Source organism: Mytilus californianus, unplaced genomic scaffold (genome assembly GCF_021869535.1).
Source record: "Mytilus californianus isolate M0D057914Y unplaced genomic scaffold, xbMytCali1.0.p SCAF_9, whole genome shotgun sequence".
In the NCBI taxonomy this organism is placed as follows: Eukaryota; Metazoa; Mollusca; class Bivalvia; order Mytilida; family Mytilidae; genus Mytilus; species Mytilus californianus.
The window spans coordinates 37,920,857-37,941,671 of NW_026262745.1; the positions used below are offsets into that span (position 1 = coordinate 37,920,857).

General features: G+C 32.9%; 1 protein-coding gene and 1 long non-coding RNA gene across 2 annotated transcripts; both read left to right on the top strand.

Moving 5' to 3' along the window:
- The first annotated feature begins 5,969 nt into the window (after positions 1-5,969).
- LOC127715992 (uncharacterized) lies at positions 5,970-11,215 on the top strand. The gene is made up of 3 exons (XR_007988692.1): positions 5,970-6,120; positions 8,007-8,085; positions 11,054-11,215. It is a non-coding gene; the product is annotated as an uncharacterized LOC127715992 (long non-coding RNA).
- A 727-nt stretch (positions 11,216-11,942) lies between these two features.
- On the top strand, positions 11,943-20,431 carry LOC127714449 (uncharacterized). Its single transcript, XM_052220510.1, has 4 exons — positions 11,943-12,122; positions 13,432-13,553; positions 15,466-15,613; positions 19,756-20,431. Exons 1-4 carry the CDS (start codon positions 12,002-12,004, stop codon positions 20,079-20,081), a joined length of 717 nt encoding a protein of 238 aa, XP_052076470.1. The 5' UTR covers positions 11,943-12,001; the 3' UTR covers positions 20,082-20,431.
- The last annotated feature ends 384 nt before the right edge of the window (positions 20,432-20,815 follow it).

The following is a 20,815-nucleotide window of genomic DNA, read 5'->3' on the forward strand; positions in this document are numbered from 1 at the left end:
TATGCATATTTGGGGATAAAATATCATTATAAAATGTTTATATTTTGAATTTCAGCAGCGAATAGCATAAGTGGGTAGGGTTCGTATACGTCTTTTCTTGCTTGCTATGCTTGTACACTTATATTAACTCGGCCCGGTAATGTTCTCTAAATTTCAATTTTTAATTTAACCCAGTATGGTTTTGTATGTATTGTACCTGCCATTTAATGTAAACAATTAATACCGTTTACATACTTGCTGAAAACACGTGTTTGTTGGATAATATCATCATCAGCGGTACAACTTTGGACCAAACGTTTTGGGATGTCAAAAATATGAAACGTTTGGGAGCATTAAAATCAATGGGCATCTGCGTCATTTGGTCTCTGGTGAAATTGGCATTCATACCACATCTTCCCTTCTTTTTATATATAAAAAAAAAACAAATCATGTTTCTTTCATCTTGCTTGGGGACTAGAAATCGTATTTAATACGTAACTCATAGACTGAAATTTACAGCCAAAATGTATTCATTAAATTATGCCAGTACCTTAGCACCGGCTTCTGTGTTCATGGTACCGTCTGGGACGGACATCATCCAGCAGCAGTACCAACCAGTGGTGATAAAATAAACTCATTGGCAATCATACCACATATCCTTATTTTTTTTATATTTATCATGATACAAATTTCTACGCGTATGAAAAAGCAGAATTCTAAGTGCAAAAAGGACTATCTATTCTTATTTTTTATTACCGTTGTCACGGCAGATGTTGCTCCTTTCTCTATTAGATTGAATATATATTGAAATTACCCAATTTGTGTTCATGTAATCTGGTTTTATTGCTTTGACATAAAAATATAAATACCTCTGAAAATTCTGTATAAACTCTATTATAAGTATAGTCAGTAAAACTTGTATTATAGCTTATGATATATGTATTTCTATACATGATAAGATTATAGCTGTGTTTTCTTATTCATAACATTAATATTGATCTAACAAAGCGTTTCTGCAAATGACATAAAACCTGTTCAAAGATTAAAAACCCATAACCTTTGACCTGTATTTCTATTTCGGAGGAATCATGATCGAGCTGGTACAAAAGATATAGGTTAATACTAATACACCGGGCACCAGTTCGACTTATTACACCCTAAAATACCACGCGAACAGATTATCCGTTACATACACCTACAAGAAAGAGATTATATATGCATATAGATATTCTGAATTTCGTTTTACGATTTATCATTAAAATACTTTCATCGGGTCAAAACTTAGCAGTGACGATTATTATCTTTAATATGTGTCATCGGTACAGGTTCTTCGCTGAAAACAATATAAAACTGATTTGTATGTATTGTAACCATAGAGGATGCCATGGATTAATGTCCTAGGCTCACAAATATTCTCCTCCTGCATCGTACAATATTACAGGTGCTCAGTTACAATGCATTTTCTTGTCAATCACATCAGATGTAAGGATGTTCAGTCGTATTTTGGTAACTTTCCTTCTCTTTGGAATTGCACAAGGTAAGAAATGAGAAACAAAAGTTTGCTAGCCTTGATTCTCTTTGGAATTGCACAAGGTCAGAAATGTAAAACAATAGATAGCTAGCTTTGCTTCTTTTTTGGATTTCCACAAGGTAAGAAATGGGAATCAATTTCTAACCTTTTTTACATCAATTCATCATAACTTGCTTTTTTTTTTATTGATATTTGACAATACTTTATCCGAGTTAAAATGAATTGAATTAATAAGGATGATGACTTTTTAAGATTAAACTTTCAAAACACTGAATTGAAATAATATGAGAATTCCCAATTTCGGAAACAAAGGTATTGTAATACGAGTATCCTACACAATTCTAATGAAATGAAGTGTCATATAACTAACTAACTATCTAAATTATTCATTATAGTAACATGTGTTTTTCACAAAATAGTATATATATTACAGTGAAATATAAACACAATAATTAGAACACCCGACCCTTTGGATCTATAAGTCACTTTAAACATTAATTTCAATGGTACGACGAACAAAATAAATCAATTTTATCGAAAATTTTCATATAAAAAGTTTGTTTCTCTTACTGAAAGCTTGCAATAGATATTTAGCAGTTTTTCTCGGATGTTGACATAGTAAATATTTAAACTGTTCATCTTTTGATAGAACATATAAATTTCAATGTGTGAGAAATGTTGAACTCGTAGATTGGTGTAAACAATACAGTTTATGAGGAGATGGAATTCGTTTTCCACATAGCTATCATTACACGTTTTACACAATCGGTGATCTTGCTGTAATATATGTAATCATTCTAGAATAATTGACCAGGTAGACAAGGTTAAAATGGTAATCCAGAGGAACTTAAGTTTAATTGGACAGTATTAAAGCAGTAGTAGACTATACGGTATGGGTGTTACTCATTGTTGAAGGCCGTACGGTGACCTTTAGTTGTTAATTTCTATGTCATTTGGTCTCTTGTGGAGAGTTGTCTCATTGGCAATCATACCACATCTTCATATTTTTATATGGTCTTCAGTTGATAATAAATGAGGACGGTTCAAAATTTTCTTTGTTGCCTGACGTAATGGTTATTTAGGTTCGTTTATTTTTTCCTAGAACTTTTTATTTTTTACATTATCGCGAGTTATTAGGTAGATAAGAGATAATAAAAAGACAAGTTTTATAATTCCGAAAAAAGGAGATGTTGGTCTAACGTCAATAAGACAGCAATTACAAAAATAAAAACATTTAGAGGACAACGTCACTCTGCATGGTAGCGTACCCGGTAAGTAAGAGTTCTCTGTTGGCTATGCTCATTTTTCGTTATTAAACATTATATAGTATCTTTTGGCTAAAGAATAGGAGATGTTAGATATAGGAAGATGTGGTATGAGTGCCAATGAGACAACTCTCCATCCAAGTTACAACTTATAAAAGTAAACCATTATAGGTCAAGGTACGGCCTTCAACACGGAGCATTGGCTCACACCGAACAGCAAGCTATAAAGGGCCCCAAAAAATTATTAATAGTGTAAAACCATTCAAACGGAAAAACCAACGGTCTAATCTATATAAAAACGAGAAACGAGAAACACGTATGAACTACATAAACAGACGACAACTACTGTAATCAGATTCCTGACTTAGGACAGGTGCAAACATTTGCAGCGGGATTAAACGTTTTAATGGTACCAAACCTTCTCCCTTTTCTGAAACAATAGTATAACATCACAACATAGAAAAACACACTATAAAATATCAATTGGAAGGCTTAACTCAATCAAAAAACGTAAATTAACACACAATGAACGAATAAATTTGACCTGTGACACCTGAATGCAAATACACAGTTAATAAAAAATAACAAGGGATAAATAATTAAAGTCAAAAGTAAATAAACAGGTTTAAACAAAGTTAAAGTATGATGTCACTGTGAAATGTCAAACAATTTTTAGAAAATGATTGTCAATGAAACACCTATCCATCAAAGACCAAAAGACAAAGATGTTAATCACCAACAGGTTACCGCCTTTTTCAATGGTGAAAACTAATACCGTATACTGAGTAAAGATAAATACATACATGCGATACAACAATATACATTGTATTCTTTAAATGTGATTTTGGATATGATTTTTACGTAAGGGAATGAAATTTGTCTTTCTTAAACTTAAAGTAAATTTTTTTCTAGAGGGACGAAGTAAAAACATCAAAAGAGAGTTATTTATAGGAAGTGTCTGCAAAAAAAACATAGAAACTCTCTATATGTTATTTTGCATGTTTTTGTCGGTTGTGCTTTTTTAGTATTGTTTTCGGTTTATTTCACCGGGTTTGTACTTACATAAGCAACACGACGGGTGGCACATATGGAACAGGAACTGCTTACCCTACCGTGGCACCTAAGATCGCTTCCGGTTTTTGGTGGGGTTCATATTGTTCAGTCTTTAGTTTTCTATGTGGTGTTTTGTATACTAGTGCTTGTCTTTCGGTCGTTTTTCGGTTTTTTTTTGCCATTACATTGTCAATTTTTGGACTTATGAGATTGAATGTCCCTTGGTATCTTTCGCTTCTCTTTTTGTTTCGGATTTTCAATATTTATCGAGCATCACTGACCATACAAAAAATCGAAATGCGCATATGCTGCATCCAACTTCCGAAGCAAGGTCATCCGCTCTCCGATCTATCCCGAAGGCATACGTTTAACTATTGATTGCCGAGTTTTTGAGCTTCGGTCCTTGCTTGGAAGTTGATGCTGCAACAAGTCTTTTTGGTATCTCATCCCTTTTTTTGAGGTGGTTTGTGTCACTCAATCTTGGTGGTGTTTTGTGGACTATGTTTTTTGTATTTTCGTTAATTTTCTTTTGGTCGTAGTGTTGTTTGTTTTACTTCGATTCCTTTCACATGTGTTTGATGTTCTCCCAGATCCTTTCCATCCTGGTTTGAAGTTGCGTTTGTAGATTCATTGTATCTATTTGTAAGTTTTCGACTCCTTGTCTAATATTCACAAAGTTGGATAATACACTAATACGATTAAAACAATTTATTTATTACATTATTAGTAAAGGAGTTTTGAATAATTCATATATTCTTTATCTTTTCAGCGATTGATTGTGGTGGTAAAAATACAGGCCATGGTCCTTTTAAAGGCAAACAATTACTTGATGGCAAATTAAAAGGCAAGTTTAACCTTTAAGTTATTTGATCGGTTTTTAGCTCACTTGGCCCGTATACTATTGTCATCCCTTTGCGTCCGTCTACCGTTCGATTGTCCGACCATTCGTCGTTTTTGGTCAATTTTAACCAAACTTGGCAGGAATATTGTATGTCATAATGTGAAACCAGTACATTATCGGGTTAAAGTTTTTGGTTAAAGTATAGTTAAGAATGAAGTTGTAGTCAGATCAACTTGAAACTTAGTACACACGTTCATTATGGTGTGTTCTATATTTAACCATATCAAAATTACAGTTCCCCCGATTGCATGGGTTACTGAACTAGGAAAATGATAGTGCAAGCTCAGCAAGCTGTCCTTATGACACATAATATTCTTGTTATTTTTACTTTAATCATTCTTCTGGTGCTGCCTCGTGTACATAACCAATGTCATAGTTTGTATGTTAAATATAAGGAGGCTTTTCTTTAAGAAACGTAAGAAAAAAACCAGAAGACTAATGTTGCTTCATGGTCAGAAGAAAACGCCAAAAAAGAGCATACATGGTTCTTTAGAAAAAGAACAGCAACTACGGACTAAAATTTATAAAGATTAGATAGTCCCTGTTCATTAGTGACATTCGTCTTGCAACTTGTGTTAGAATTTTAGACACGTTATATTTGACGATGAAATAGAAAAGAAAGGATAACGGGTAACCATCCATGACACAAAATCAGTATGTGTACACCCAAAAACACAAAAAATGCCTTCAACACGGAGCAAAAATAACCCAAAAACACTCACCTCATTGCAAGTTTAAAACGGACCCTAGCACCGGTTTGAGCGGAATTCTTTGCAAACTGACGATCAAGCATTACATATGCGACGGGATTGCTTCCCTTGAGTAGTAGATACTTACCCAGTTGTAAGCGGTTGATCTATGGAAGTACATCTTTAGCTCAGTCGGTTATAGTGCTGACTTCGAACACAGATGTCCCGGGAGAGACAATGTGATTTTATAATAAGAATCATGCTCTCAGGTTACACATAAAAGCAATTGCATGTATGTAGACGCCTAATGACTCAAACGATTATGCCAAAATACATGTACATGTAGTATATACATAAACATACCAATAAACTGATCATAGATACCAGGTTTAAAATTTTATACGCCAGACGCACGTTTCGTCTTCAAAGGACTCATCATTGACTGTCGAATAAAAACAGCTAAAAAGGCCAAATTAATAACGAAGTTGAAGAACAAATGTACACAGGAAATGTTATATATCTGTATATTGTTTTTAGGTTTTGGAATTATTGCTACATCGAGACCTTTTAGATTCGGTTGTTGTGGTACCATAAAAAGATGGCGAGCTGTAACAAAAGGCCCCGGAGAAGTAATATTTCAAGTATGGAGACATTCCGACAAGAGAAATCATTACATATTGATTGGACAGAACGTTGTTAAGTGTAAGCATCAACATTTAACTTTATACTTATTTCACTGCACATGAAACTAGAAAGTGTAATAAGATCTGCCAGTATATATTTATACCGTTTCGATTCCTAACATCACTGAAGAGACATTAATTGTCGAAATCCGGATATGGTGTACTAATTTTTGCACCTTTTGTTTGCGGTATACCATCTTTTCCGCAAGTTTATTGTTTTCTGTTTGGTATTAAATTAATAGTTAAGATCCATTTTGTTACATCTGGTGATCCATTTATTTGGCAATCGCCAATGGCAGTCAACAGGGTTTAAGAACATCCGTTGTTCGACCTGCTAGTCAAATGCGTTTTGTTAAAATATACTTTTTCACTTTTTTGGTCTTTTGTAAAATTTTGTTTGTGCTGTATTTAGACCCCTCTACCAAGAAATTTGTTTTGCATGCACACGTATAAAAATTGCGGTTTGTTGTTTTCAACGTTCAAACCTATGATTGCGTTGGATAAAAACCGCAATTTTTATACGTGTGCATGCAAAACAAATTTCTTGGTAGAGGGGTCTAAATACAGCACAAAGTTACAAACAACAATTTCCAAAAGACCAAATGAGTGAAAAAGTATATTTTAACAAAACGCATTTGACTAGCAGGTTTGAACGTTGTTTTCAATTTAGACTTGTTTATATTATATATATATATAAACAAGTCTAAATTGAAAACAACGTTCAAACCTATGATTGCGTTGGATAAAAACCGCAATTTTTATACGTGTGCATGTATATAAACAAGTCTAAATTGAAAACAACGTTCAAACCTATGATTGCGTTGGATAAAAACCGCAATTTTTATACGTGTGCATGTAAACAGGTCTAAATTGAAAAAACGTTCAAACCTATGATTGCGTTGGATAAAAACCGCAATTTTTATACGTGTGCATGCAAAACAAATTTCTTGGTAGAGGGGTCTAAATACAGCACAAAGTTACAAACAACATTTTCCAAAAGACCAAATGAGTGAAAAAGTATATTTTAACAAAACGCATTTGACTAGCAGGTCGAACAACTGATGTTCTTAAACCCTGCTGACTGCCACTGCCGATTGCCAAATAAACAGATCACAAGATGTAACAAAATAGATCTTACTATTAATTTATTACCAAACAGAAAACAATAAACTTGCGGAAAAGATGGTATACCGCAAACATGAGGTGCAAAAATTTGTACACCATATCCGGATTTCGACAATTAATGTCTCTTCAGTGATGTTAGGAATCGAAACGGTATATATATATATATAGCATCTTACTATTATATGGTTAACACACTGCGGAGCACATTTTGTATACGATTGTCGTAGATAACTCTAATTTGCCTAATGACCTAGTAAAAGTTTTAAGTAATTTGTGGTAACGAAATCCCTGTCTTAATAATTTACCAGTAAGAAGCCTTCGTTAAAAGTTCCGTTTTGATTTCAATGATTGTCGTGAGACTCATTAATGGCGTCGAATCAACCAATTGTTTTAACAATTGTCCTGATTTTCGTTTTGGACTTCAGATATACTTTATATAATAGCATTGTTATTTATAATATAAGTCAGTATGAAATTGGCAATATTTTGAAAAAACATTCATAGATGTTTCCATTTTAGAAAAGAAATAAAAAATGAAAATGTTCTTAAATGTAGTTTTCCGAATTTTGAAACTACTTTGGAGTTAACTGCATTTGTAATTGTTTGTGTTGTTGGTCTTTTCCCAATTAAACTGTTACTGTTGAACAAAAACCAGAATAAGTATATATTGTTTTGATAAGCAGCATATACTTTTACATCTATTTAGTAGTTATTTCACAGTCGTTCTATCCTAATTTTTTTAATCGGGTCATATATTATTTTGTGTTTTATTTATTGCAGTCGATAAGGCAGGAGATACAGTCATAGACATACCACAAAGTCAAAGAATTTCCGTTGACAAGGGTGACTACATAGGATGGTAGGCATGAAATTTCTTTTAAGTCTCAGTAACGGTTACAATGTACTCGTATATTTTACTGTTAAACAACAAATGTACGATTGTAGTAACTTTTTGTGGATTCATGAAACTAAATCGGTACATATTTTCGAAGTTTAACATCCATATCAGACAAGAAAAACTTACAGTGTTTGAAGCGCGATTCTTGATTAAGCTTCATCACGAACTCAAACTATGTTTAAATACATAGTAGGGAATCGGGGGAAATTTAGAAGCATACGTTACTTGTAAAGAATAGACTGTTTAGAAAGCTACACCTGAAGGAGTGGGGCCTTTGTACATAACAAAAAGGCGAGCTTAATCAACTGAAATCTTACCAAAATATGTTTGAGTAATAATGAAAATTGTCAAAGTGCACTGACTACTTGGCGGGCGATGGCTTATATATCTGTCTACCAACGTGGCAGTAAATTAATCAAACATTTCTACTCCCAACAACAAAAAGATAAGTATAATACGATTACCGTGCAAACGCACGTGTTTCTGAAGTAACATTCAGATTCACTCGAGACCATTCATCAGATATGCACGAGACCACGCACGTGTTTCTGAAATAACCTTCATCAGATATGCACGAGACAACGCACGTGTTTCTGAAATAACCTTCATCAGATATGTACCAGACCACGCACGTGTTTCTGAAATAACCTTCATAAGATATGCACGAGACAACGCACGTGTTTCTGAAATTACCCGAAGTTCATCAGATATGCACGACACCACACATTTGTTTCTGAAATAACCTTCATCAGATATGCACAAGACCACGAACGTGTTTCTGAAATAACCTTCATCAGATATGCACAAGACCACGAACGTGTTTCTGAAATAACCTTCATCAGATATGCACGAGACCACGCACGTGTTTCTGAAATAACCTTCATCAGATATGCACGAGACCACGCACGTGTTTTTGAAATAACCTTCATCAGATATGCACGAGACAACGCATGTGTTTCTGAAATAACCTTTATCAGATATATGCACGAGACAACGCACGTGTTTCTGAAATAAACTTATTCAAATACTTTCGAGACAAAAAGTTTTGAAAGGCAAAAATATAAAACGCGGATCATAAAAACAAAAACTGCCTACATAAAACGGCCAAAACCGGCTAAGGTCAACTTTGCCTGAGGGAGTTTAAATCTTAGCTTTGATGCAATTACATTATTTTATGAACTGGACATTCACAGACAAAATGAATTATTTGAATCAGGTCGATACCGAAGCACTAGTTAATAGACGGGATGTGCCTGGTAAACTTTAAGAGGCCACATAAAAACTCGATAAAGAATAGTCAAAACGTATATCCAAGGCCAATTTAACCTAAGAGAACTAGTTTTCCGCAAACAATGCTTGAACAACAATATGTATGAGATCAGAGCAGTAAAACAGATAATTCAGAATCATCTTATCATTTAAGAAGACGTCTGATACCTATGCCTATGCGCACAAAAAACGCGCGCGCAAAACGTGTTTCTGAAATAACATTCAGTACGACCGCTTAAAACTTTACGTTACATAAGCGAAAAATTACTCATTTTTATATATACGAATGCAGTGAACATTACAAAACAATTATGTATCTTGAATTTTGGCATTATCATGCATTGAATAGGAGTAACCTCAGTAAAAACAAAAACTCTTATGTGAAATTGTATTTGTAAGGTCTGAATAAAAATTCATGAAAGATATCGGACTTGTAATTTAGCAAGTCAGTCGCGCGTTTCGTCAACATTAGACGCTAAAATCAAAACAAATGGAAGGCCAACTTTATTACAAAGTTGAAGAGCATTGAAAGCCAAAAAAGGCTATGGTACTTTAACAAACATAGGATTTTTGTAAAAAGAAAGATAACTCTATTGCTATTTTTCAACAAAGTTGTATAAGGAACGTTCAGTTGATACCTATCCTTAAATGAACTGTTGGAAATAAACTCATCATAGATACCACGATTAAAATTTTATACGCCAGACGCGCCTTTCGTCTACAAAAGACTCACCAGCGACGCTCAAATCAGAAAAGTTTAAAAGGCCAAATAAAGTACGAAGTTGAAGAGCATTGAGGACCCAAAATTCCGGAAGGTTTTGCAAAATACAGCTAAGGTAATCTATTCCTTGGGTAGAACATCCTTAGTATTTTGATTTTTCTCTGTAAGCATATGAAGCATATAATGCCGATACTACTTCTGGATGTTACACGACTCTGTCATTTATTCCTTTGTGTAAACTTTTTTTTAAGTACAGAGTAATTCTAATCTACTTTTATATTGTATATTAAATGTTTTCTTTCATCAAAATTCCATTCAATAAATCAGCAAGAGAAAAAAAAAGCAACAACAACATAAAAGAAGGAAATAAACATTATGATTAAGGAAGTACGGGAGTATAAACAAAATAATGACGAAATGTTTTAAAATTTGTCAAAATATAGTATTACACACGTGCTATTTTAAGATTTATAATAAAAAGCATAGATCGCCGCGCCTGTTTTCAAAGCTTAAGACTGTTTAAAAGTCTATTGTTTTGTAATGATAACACACGGGTAGATCTGATTTTTTTTTTAGAAAATAAAAAATAAATATGGGAACTCCGTCCCTACTTTTTTAGTAGCACAATAGATACATTTACGGTGAATCCTTTTTTTTTCTTTCTTTTAAATTGATAGTCCCAAGAAAGAATTGCGTTTCGGCTCCAAAATTTGCTAATTTCGGTAAAACTCTGAACTGATCATGTGATGATGAAGGATTCCCACACTACCCTAATATAGTTGCAGATTTCAAATTAATCTTCAACTGTCACGAGTCGTGAAAAAAGGAAATGTTCTCTGAACATCCCAATCATAGAACCTTGATGAACTTACATAACAGGTTTAATTTCACCAATGTCTTTATTTATACACACACTTGTATAATATATCTAATGTTTAGGTATACAGTAACAGAAGCTTTCATTGTGCATGAAGAAAATGTAGGCAGTAAAGATCACCATATAATAGAAAATATGCCAGTTCCATCTGAAGGACAAGATGTTGACTGGTCTAAAAATAAAGTCAAAGAAAAAAGGATATACGCAGTTGAAGCAATAGGAGAAGACAGTATGTAAATGTTACTATTTCTACTACTTTAAACGAAAATTAAATGGCTTCTCTGATTTACAAGGGTCTGGATGAGGTCTATATTTCTGTATTATTTAATATTTATAGCCTTTTTTCTCTATCCCCCCCCCCCCACTTATTCTCTTTTCTTTTCTGAAAACCCCGCCAATACCCTCATTTATGGATATTTTCCTTTTTGTGTCGACATTTCTGTCTAAGGTTTACCCGCGAAAATTGTAAAATGTTGGAGAACGATACTTTCAACTAATAAGAACTGATCAAACGTCTAAAAATTTTATATAACTGAATTTACTTTGTTATGTTTCGTATGTAAAAGCGTAAATTCAAAGAATTGTTAAAAATATTGCGGTTCAGCGGTTTGTCAAATCTCCTCATGTATTCAAGTACTTATACATCAATGAGGGTCCGGATGGAGGTCCTTCAATTCTGCAGTCTTTTATTTTGTAAGCTATTTTTCTCTATTCTTTATAAATTTTGCCCATTATTCTCTATTCTTTATATTTTAGAACCCCATTATTCTCTATTTTTTTTTTTTTTGCCTGTTTTTCTCTTTTCTTTATATTTTTTGCGCTTTATTCTGCACGTTTTGTCCATTATTCTATATTCTGTACACCCCATCCAGACCTTCATCGTTATAAAATGTTATTTACCTTTTCTTATAGAACTCCTTGCTTTTACTTTTATATTTAATAAAGGTTCGCCACCAAGTTTTAAGAATTTACCATTCACTAAAGTCATTACAAAAGCTGCAGTTGATAGTATGACTGACAAAATGGATGTTTACAACGTAGAAGCGATTGATCCTGACAGGCATGACGTTCCTGGATTGTTGGTTCATTTAGAAGCAGTTAATGCATACTTTCAAATAAGAAAAAATACAAGTAAGTACAAGAAGTAAGCACAATTTCCTTTCATTTTATCAATTAGCAATACCATATTTTTCAAAAGTCTTTCAATCTTGAAAAAAATAAACAGTTTAACAGATCCCAGCGTTTATTGTATTTTTCTGGCAACATAATGCCATATTTATGAACATTTTAACCAACTTATAAATGTCAAAATATAATTGCACAAGAGTTTTCTATCTAAAAGAAATATAGAAAAACCTTTCCAATCAAAACATACAAAATTATCATGTATAATATTATCATAATTATAAAAATAAGAAGATGTGGTATGATTACCAATGATACAACTCTCCACTAGAAACCAAAATGACGTAAAATTTAACAACTTTAGGTCACCGTACAGCCTTCAACAATGAGCCAAACCCATAGCAAGCTATAAAAGGCCCTGAAATGACAAATGTAAAACCATTCAAACGAAAAAATAACGACCTGAGTATGTATTGTTTCAAATGTAATTCTTTTTTCTGAATATAAATTTGCTTAAATATTGAAAAAAATATTTAGATTATAATGGAATATCTACTTTTATTTCACAAACTTTAATCAAATTTCCGATATCTAAGCTATGAGTGAAGTAAATATAGGGGGAACTGGTAACACCCATTCAGCACACCCCAGCAGATTATATACATCTAACAACTATGATGTATGGTGTAAGGTACCTGAATCTGCCGGGGTTTGCGAAATATGGCAATATCGAATCAACATAAACCCGAGTGAAATATTGATACTAAATAACTTCACTATTAAAAATCAACAGAATGTAATTTTTAAATGTACCCATTATAAAAAATTCGGCAGAAGTTTCCAGTTTCCTCTTTTTTCTTTAATTTTTTTTTGTGGGGGGAGTGGGGTAATATGCGTTTCGTTCGAATGCATTTATAAACAAGATTCAAAATATGTTTCTTTATCATAAAGTGGACGTGTAAATACACTCAGAGTCTATTTAGGATCTTATCACGTCCAACAAGATAAAGAAAATTTCATCTGTAATTGCCTGCAGTAATGCCATTGAGATTTCCTACTATATTTTGCATTTGTCGTCTACATAAAAGGAGATGTTTGGTATATGTCAATAGGACAGCAACTCAACAAAATGAAAAACAGAAAAAAAAAGTTATTCACATTTTTTACCAGATATACCAAAGAAATAGTCGAATTTACAGTAATAACGACATACTATCAACTATGTCGCTATGTAGTAGTAACATAATATTTTTTTTTCACTTTGGCCCTAACCTTTTTCCGTACAAATTAGTTTCATTTTTTTTACATTACACAGGTATGGTTCTTATGGTAAAGCACGCTCCTTTAGGGAGTCATGTATTGAAGATAGAAGTAAAGGATACATGTGGTAAAACCAAGACCGACGAACTGACTGTAGAAGTCAAAGACGATTCTCCTGTAAGTGTCCCGTCTTCAAAGAATACTACAAATGAGGGGATGTGGGATATAGGGGGTAAAAAAGTGGGTTCTTGGAAAAAAAGTAGAAAAAGATAGGCGAAAGATACCAAATGGACATTCAAACTCATAAGTCGAAAATAAACCGACAACGTAATGGCTAAAAAGAAAGAAAAAAAAGACAAGCAGACAAACAACAGTACATAAAACACAACATAGAAAACTAAAGACTGAGCAACACGAACTCCATCAAAAACTTGGGTGATCTCAGGTGCTCCGGAAGGGTAAGAAAGTGGGAAAAAATTACAAAAAGAGTGATTTGGGGAATGAAAACAACCGGGTCATTCCCTAATCGTTCTAATCATTTACTTTGCTCTATTGTGTAATAATTCATTTGATTGTATTGCTCAAATTTTGGGCACCATGTTTGGTTAATGAAAAAATATCTTATCTTATGCCCTCACAAATGACTGATTTCTGTTTCATACGACTTGTAATACAATTAAAGCACAATAATTATATGATTGGCCGTTTGTATCAAGTGATATTATTTACGCTTTTAGCTCGCCTGTTCCAAAAAGCCAAGTGAGCTATTACCATCAATTGGCAGACTTTTTCAAAAATCTTCTGGCAGTTTTTTTCTTTTACTTTTGAGCGCTTATAACTGTGTTTTAGTGGTTAATATTTGTCAACAGCTGCAAAAACGGGTCTGTTACGGATTAATATTCCTTATTTGCCCAAAAGTAGAGTATTTTTGATGAATTAAAATATTGCATCTTGACCGATATCTGTATATTTTGTTTATTATAGTGCAACCTTAATATATACGTTATCATGACTGTTTACAATAACAAATATCAGTCAGCCTCCATAGGCTTATGAAGCACATTGTTCCAAAAACTATTAAAACATTAATTATTCAAAGAAAGTTATTTGTCAATATCATTTGTGCAAAAGGTTGGCTATTAACTTACAGTTAAATTTTGTGTGCGAATTTTAAATTATCAATAAAAAGAATTTGGCAACCACTGTTATCCTTGTACTGAGTGAAGCTTTAAGTTTGACTATATCGGATAGATTTGTTAAATCAGTTATATTTAGTTTGGAGGTCTCTATTGAGCAGTGAATAAAAATGGGCCTGACTTGCATATCTTACACAATTGTCTTTTTGCAAGAACTCCTCCATAGAGTCCCATTTAGATTTTAAGTATGAACACTTCGCATCTCAGTCGAGCAATTGCCGGTCTTTCTTGTCGAGAAATGTTCATTTTTATATACGGTTGCACGATGTAGGAGGAATTTAAGTGTTTATAAGTTTGATGGTCGGGTATGTCCTTTAGACTCTCTGAGCATTATTTCTGACGTTTCCGCAAAATTATGTCCTTAACGATTCAGTACTTTTAAAAGTGATTAAGTGTGGAAGTCCACAATCGTCCATGAATGAATTTTACACTGTAACTGTACGTATCACGAGTGTTGACAGAAAAGTGACAGTCCCATAGAAAGTTCGTAAGGGTATTCTCTTTCTGATCATACTCACTAATCGACACCAAAGTTTAACTATCTGCCATTGACATCGAACAGCTGGCGGAATGTATTCCATTTCAATTTCATGTTAATTCTATACTTTCTCATTTAAGCTTTGTTTGCAATAGAGAAGTTCCGAGTGAAACGAAAGGTGAACGTCAGCAAATTAGAGATCAACAAGATAATAGATTGAAAATTGCGTCCTTACTGCAGGCATAAGAGCTGCAGGAATTGGACAAAGTATCGTCAATGTTGCTGAAATATTTGATACTATATCATAAAAGGGTTAATGCACTAATATTAAGGAATATTAGTGCAACAACCCTATATTATTCAAACTTGTAGTGTCATGTACCTAAATTATAACCTTTCTATTTTTTGCATCTAGACGGCAGCACCTCCAGCAGTAACTACAAAAACAGTTACAACAACACTTACAACAACGCCCGATTATTATGATTATGGTGATGGAGATGATGGTGACGACAATAGTGGTGTTAGTGGTACTGCTGCACCTGCGTCAGGCACTCTACAAGGTATGTTACTATGGGTGGTAAACCTTTGTTGAAGGAGCAACATTTTTACTAGTGTTGAACTTCAAAGTCAAAGTGAGGCTTTTATATTCAATATTTAACGGTCTGATATTGTGTTTGTTCTCTAATGTTCTTTTTGGCAACACATCTTTAAACATTTTCATTCTGGTTTGTCTGTCCTATTTCTTTGTCTCGAAACGTTCACGATGAGGTCTAATAAAATGTCGGGATTTAATGCACCAAATTTAATTTAACGCACCAAATTTTATTGAATGCCCAAATCAAGAAATTCAAATCAACCGTAGCAAAAAGAAAATGTTAATTTTACTTTGAATTCAATTTGTGTCTCCTTAAAGAATGTTACAGATTTATTATGTTATATATTTATATTGAATGTCTTTTCTATTTATTAAAAATGATATTTGTCTATTAAAAAGATAGGGAAACTTGCGGATCTTATATATTCAATCGTTTTAACTCGAACAATCCACAGTTGTTGACAATTTGTGGTATGAGTAGTTCGTCTGTAATTAATTGAAGTTTTATTCGAAAGACGTAAAGATGTCGGTTACTGACATTGATTCTTGACAAAATATTGCCGAACCTTTTCATATAAAAATTTAAAGATAAAAGGATGTGATAAGATTCCCTTTGACACGGCTATACATCTAAATGCCATAAGACAGGGATGTAAAACCTACAGGTCTCAAGGACCCGTTTATATTTTCATTACTAAAAAAAATTAAAAACCAGGATACAGCCATTAGTATTATTATCACAATGTAGGTATGATTCTACTTTCAGAAATTAAAAAAAAAAAACAGTGTGGTAACCTTCAGCTTTTTATAGAAATCTTATTTGAAGATATCATATAAGTTTAAGAATTATCTGTCAAATCCTTTTCAATAGCTTGCAAAACCCTTTTTGATAATAGTTACAGTTTTATTGTTGTTGTTCATTCACTTGTGCTTTTTAGTTCAGTGGTCAATATTAGATTTAATTCGCCTGTTATAATTTGAAACAAGACTGATATATTACTTTTTAATCATTATTCTGTACAAATAAACTGTGAGCATTAACAACCGTGCAATATAGCATTTTTTGTAATTTTTGTGCTATTTTCACATTTCTTGAGCGTTCGATGATTTTCTTGATTTCTTCTGAATTTCCTATTGTGACGTCCTGAAAAAGGCGACCATGACATATAAAGAACACAACTTTCTGCAAATCTTTCGAAAGGAAGGATAAAAATCATTAGAGAAACAGATTCTACCACTATGACTAGTGTATTACGATATTTCTCCACTCTCGACAGTTAAATTTTAATTATTTAAAAAGCTCGGCAAGTATCGCGCTTTAAATATTAAAATTTAACTGTCTCGAGTGGAGAAATATCGTAACACACTTGTTGCAGTGATGGAATATATATGTTCATGATATTGAGTGATGAGACCCACTACAAATTATATATAACGGCCGATATTAGAGTGCAGGAAAGCATCGCAAATATTATGTGAAAGCAAGAACTTTGAATTTGCTTTCTGTAAATGCTAGATTAAAAAAAAAAAATTCAGTATCATTTATTTGTACCTATGTTTTGCTGTTCGTTATACAGATGAGGGGATTTTAAATTAAATATAATTGCACGTTATTCTAAGAACCACTGATAGAGATTATAGTGTGGAGAATGACGTGCTTTGAGACCGAGTTTGACCCAGCCACAAGTTCTTGTGTTCCTGTTGTCTTGTTACATTTTAATGACTATGTCCTTTAGAAAACTGGTGTTTATAGCTGATCTGTGTCTGTTAATTTTTTTTAACTTCTCTAGACTCGGTACACTTTAGAGCTTTTTTTGTGCTGACACTTGTCTATTACTAGAGACCGTATGCTGACCTCTTGATTTCTTTTGATTTTGTTCGTTTAACTACTTTCCAATAGTTAATTTTCCAAATACCAAACTTGTTTCCGATTTTAGATTTTTTTGCAAGGGAAAACAACACTAAGATAGGACAAACTGTATCCCTACGTATACAAACCTTGATGGGAGAAATTTTTTCAATGGTTTTCATGTACGTAAGCCTTTATGAATTTCTTTGCGTAATTACCTATTTTGCAAGTCAATTTTCACTAAAGATATGTAATGTACTCTAGACGAAGTTAATGTAACTGTCAGATACCACACAATACAGCATGGTTGTTCCAATTGCTTTGTAAAGGCAGGGATACAGTTTGTTCTACGTACCTAGGTGTTATATCCCTTTTCAACGATAGATAGAAATTGGAAATATAGTCAGTGGTTGGCGAATGCACTTTTGATGTTTACCCTACATATTTCTGTTGTGAATCGAATATATTACAATGTTGTTAAATGCCACTCCAAATTGATCCGTAGTTCTTCGGATTCGCTAGCTCCAAAATTTTGAAAACCTATTAAAAGGATAACCGCAATTTCATGAAGAATTTATGAATTATTACCCCATGTAAACGAAATCAACAGTTTTGATTTTTAAATATCAACGTTCATCCCCTCCCACCCAAAAAAACATTCGATCGCTGGCTCTATTTTTATGTACTTAAAAGTCAAAAGAACAAATTCAACAAGTATTTAATTTTGAGTAGCCTAATTATGGATTTGGTATACTAGTTGTATATTTTATGAATTCTCTAAAACCCCTGGTGTTTCAACGTTGATTATTATAGATTTCATAACGAGTGAGAATTGAGTATCGCTTGATATGAACCCGAGTTCTTTATTTAAGAATTTTAGGTCAAATATAATAAGAAATGAGCCTTTGGTGAGTTTATTATTATTATTACATTATTTAATTTTGGATGTAATACGTCTTATGATTGGCTGAAAGTTTTTTGTCTATCAGCTCATAGACATAACTTTGTCATCTGACTGTGACGTCATCAACGTTTTTTTCATGATTTACTCCTTAAAAATGGAATATAGAATTAAATTATAAGGAATTTGAAAACGAGATAACGTTGACATCAAGCGAAATCCAGTTCTCACAAATGGTAAACCTAATCCTCTTATGGAAAAAATTATCTTTTTCCTGGTGTAATATTATCGATTTCGCGAACTTTACTTCAATTATATAAGTCCGCTAACGGTAAGGAAAATATTGTGTCAGAAACCCAGACTTAGAGTACTGTTTTTACGCTTTTATATGGAATCAAGTTCGACAAATATTAAAGAAATAACAAGTCTCCTTTTCCAATTGGGGAAATGAACGTCATCATTAACCTAACGAATAGCCAATGGAAATGTCTTAAATTGGTAACAAGTTGCAAGATAAACCAACCATTTTCGAAACCATTATTCATATCACAATCCGTTCAGTGTTATAAGAGAAATATCTTTACATGCGGGAAGCTATGGTTTACACGCTACGATAATTAGAGATTAAACTGTATATAAATACACACTCTTTTGCCTTAATGTTATCATTATCAATATTACTTCCATGATGTTATGTAGCAGAGATTTTTCTTAATATGAAGTATGTTTAAATGTGATGAACAATTTATTTGCTAAGCAGTTCTTTTCTACCCTCATATAAGGGAAAAGTACATATGAACAGTGACAAGGCATGTTAAAAATTAATATTGATAGATTTTTTTATTTGTACATATTAGAGATAATTTCCTAATGCTTGTAGATTAAGACTTTGGTTGGCTTGATTGCTTTGTTTGTATAAACGTGTACTCAAGCAATTGTAATTAAGATTGACATCTGCAAACAATATAGATAGGCGGAGTTAAACCTGAAAACATTAAACATGAATTTGATTGGATGTTATCCTGGAGGTTACAATGCTTGAACTACCGTTTGTACAAACAAACAAAGCAAGCCAACCAAAGTGCTAATCTACAAGCATTATGAAATTAGCTCTAAAATAAGGAGATGTGGTATGATTGCGATTGAGACAACTATCCACCTAAGTCCAAAGGACGTGGATGTACGCAACTATAAATGAATGTAAGGCCTTCAACAATAAGCAACACCCGTATAGTAAACTATAAAAGGCACCGACATGACATGTGAAACAATCAAAACGAGTAAACTTTTGCTTGCTATGATTATACCAGCTGAATGACAATGCATTTATCAATTTATGTACTTATATTTTTTTCAGAGTTCGAATGGGATTGGCTTGTTGCTGTTTTAATTGCAGTAGGAATTATTTTGTTAGTAGCAGCGCTTATTTTCTTCTTCCACAAGAAAGGGTGGCTACATAAACATCATAGAACTCTCCCTATGAGGAAAAATCCAAAGGATGTAGAAAGTTCCGATGGTCTTAAAACTGAAACAAAAGTTGATGACCTCAATAAAACTGAAAACAAACCAGATGTCACAAGTAATAATGGCACGAAACAGAATGATGTTAAACAGGATGGAATTAAATCAAAGGACTCAAAACCAGATACAACCAAATCAAAATATTATACCAAACTTAAATAAACCGTATACACACATATTTCTATTGGATTATTTCAATTATTTCAATTTGTTAAATTGAGGAAATACATATAAAATTGTAATTTAATGGTGGTCATTTATAAGAGAAATTTCATCACCTTTTCTAAAATCTTTGTTGCGTTTTTAAAATGACATCGTTTGGATTTATATTGCTGTTTTGCTGTTCATATTGTATTTAAGGGTGAATATGACTTTTTATTAAAGTTATTCATTAATGGAGTATAGCAATGCTGAGTAAGAAATACTTCATTCTTTTGTAACGGTAGAATGAGGGAATGATAATGTTCAACTAGAATTAAGGTGCACTTTGATTGATCGATTATTCATGGTACATGTAGATCGATTATTCATGGTACATGTAGTAGAGGTACAACTAATGAAATGTTTTTGCTGACATAAAAATAAAGAAAATGAAAGTTTTGATACGAGAATGAAACTGAACAAAAATCTATCTATATTTCAAAATATTTTAAATCACTAAAACGAGAGCAATATGCTTCTTATTTTAATACAAATTTTGAGTTGTACCAGAAATATCGGACCAATTTTGAAACTCACAAAAAAAATTCGGAAAGCCGGTGACTTTGCTACAGAGGTTGGTTTCCGACGAGAAAAGTCTGTTCAACTTTTGAATTAGTATTGCACAACCTGTCAAAACCAATTTTTGTTACAGCATACAGACTGTGTATTTGACAGTTGCTAAAACCAATTTTTGT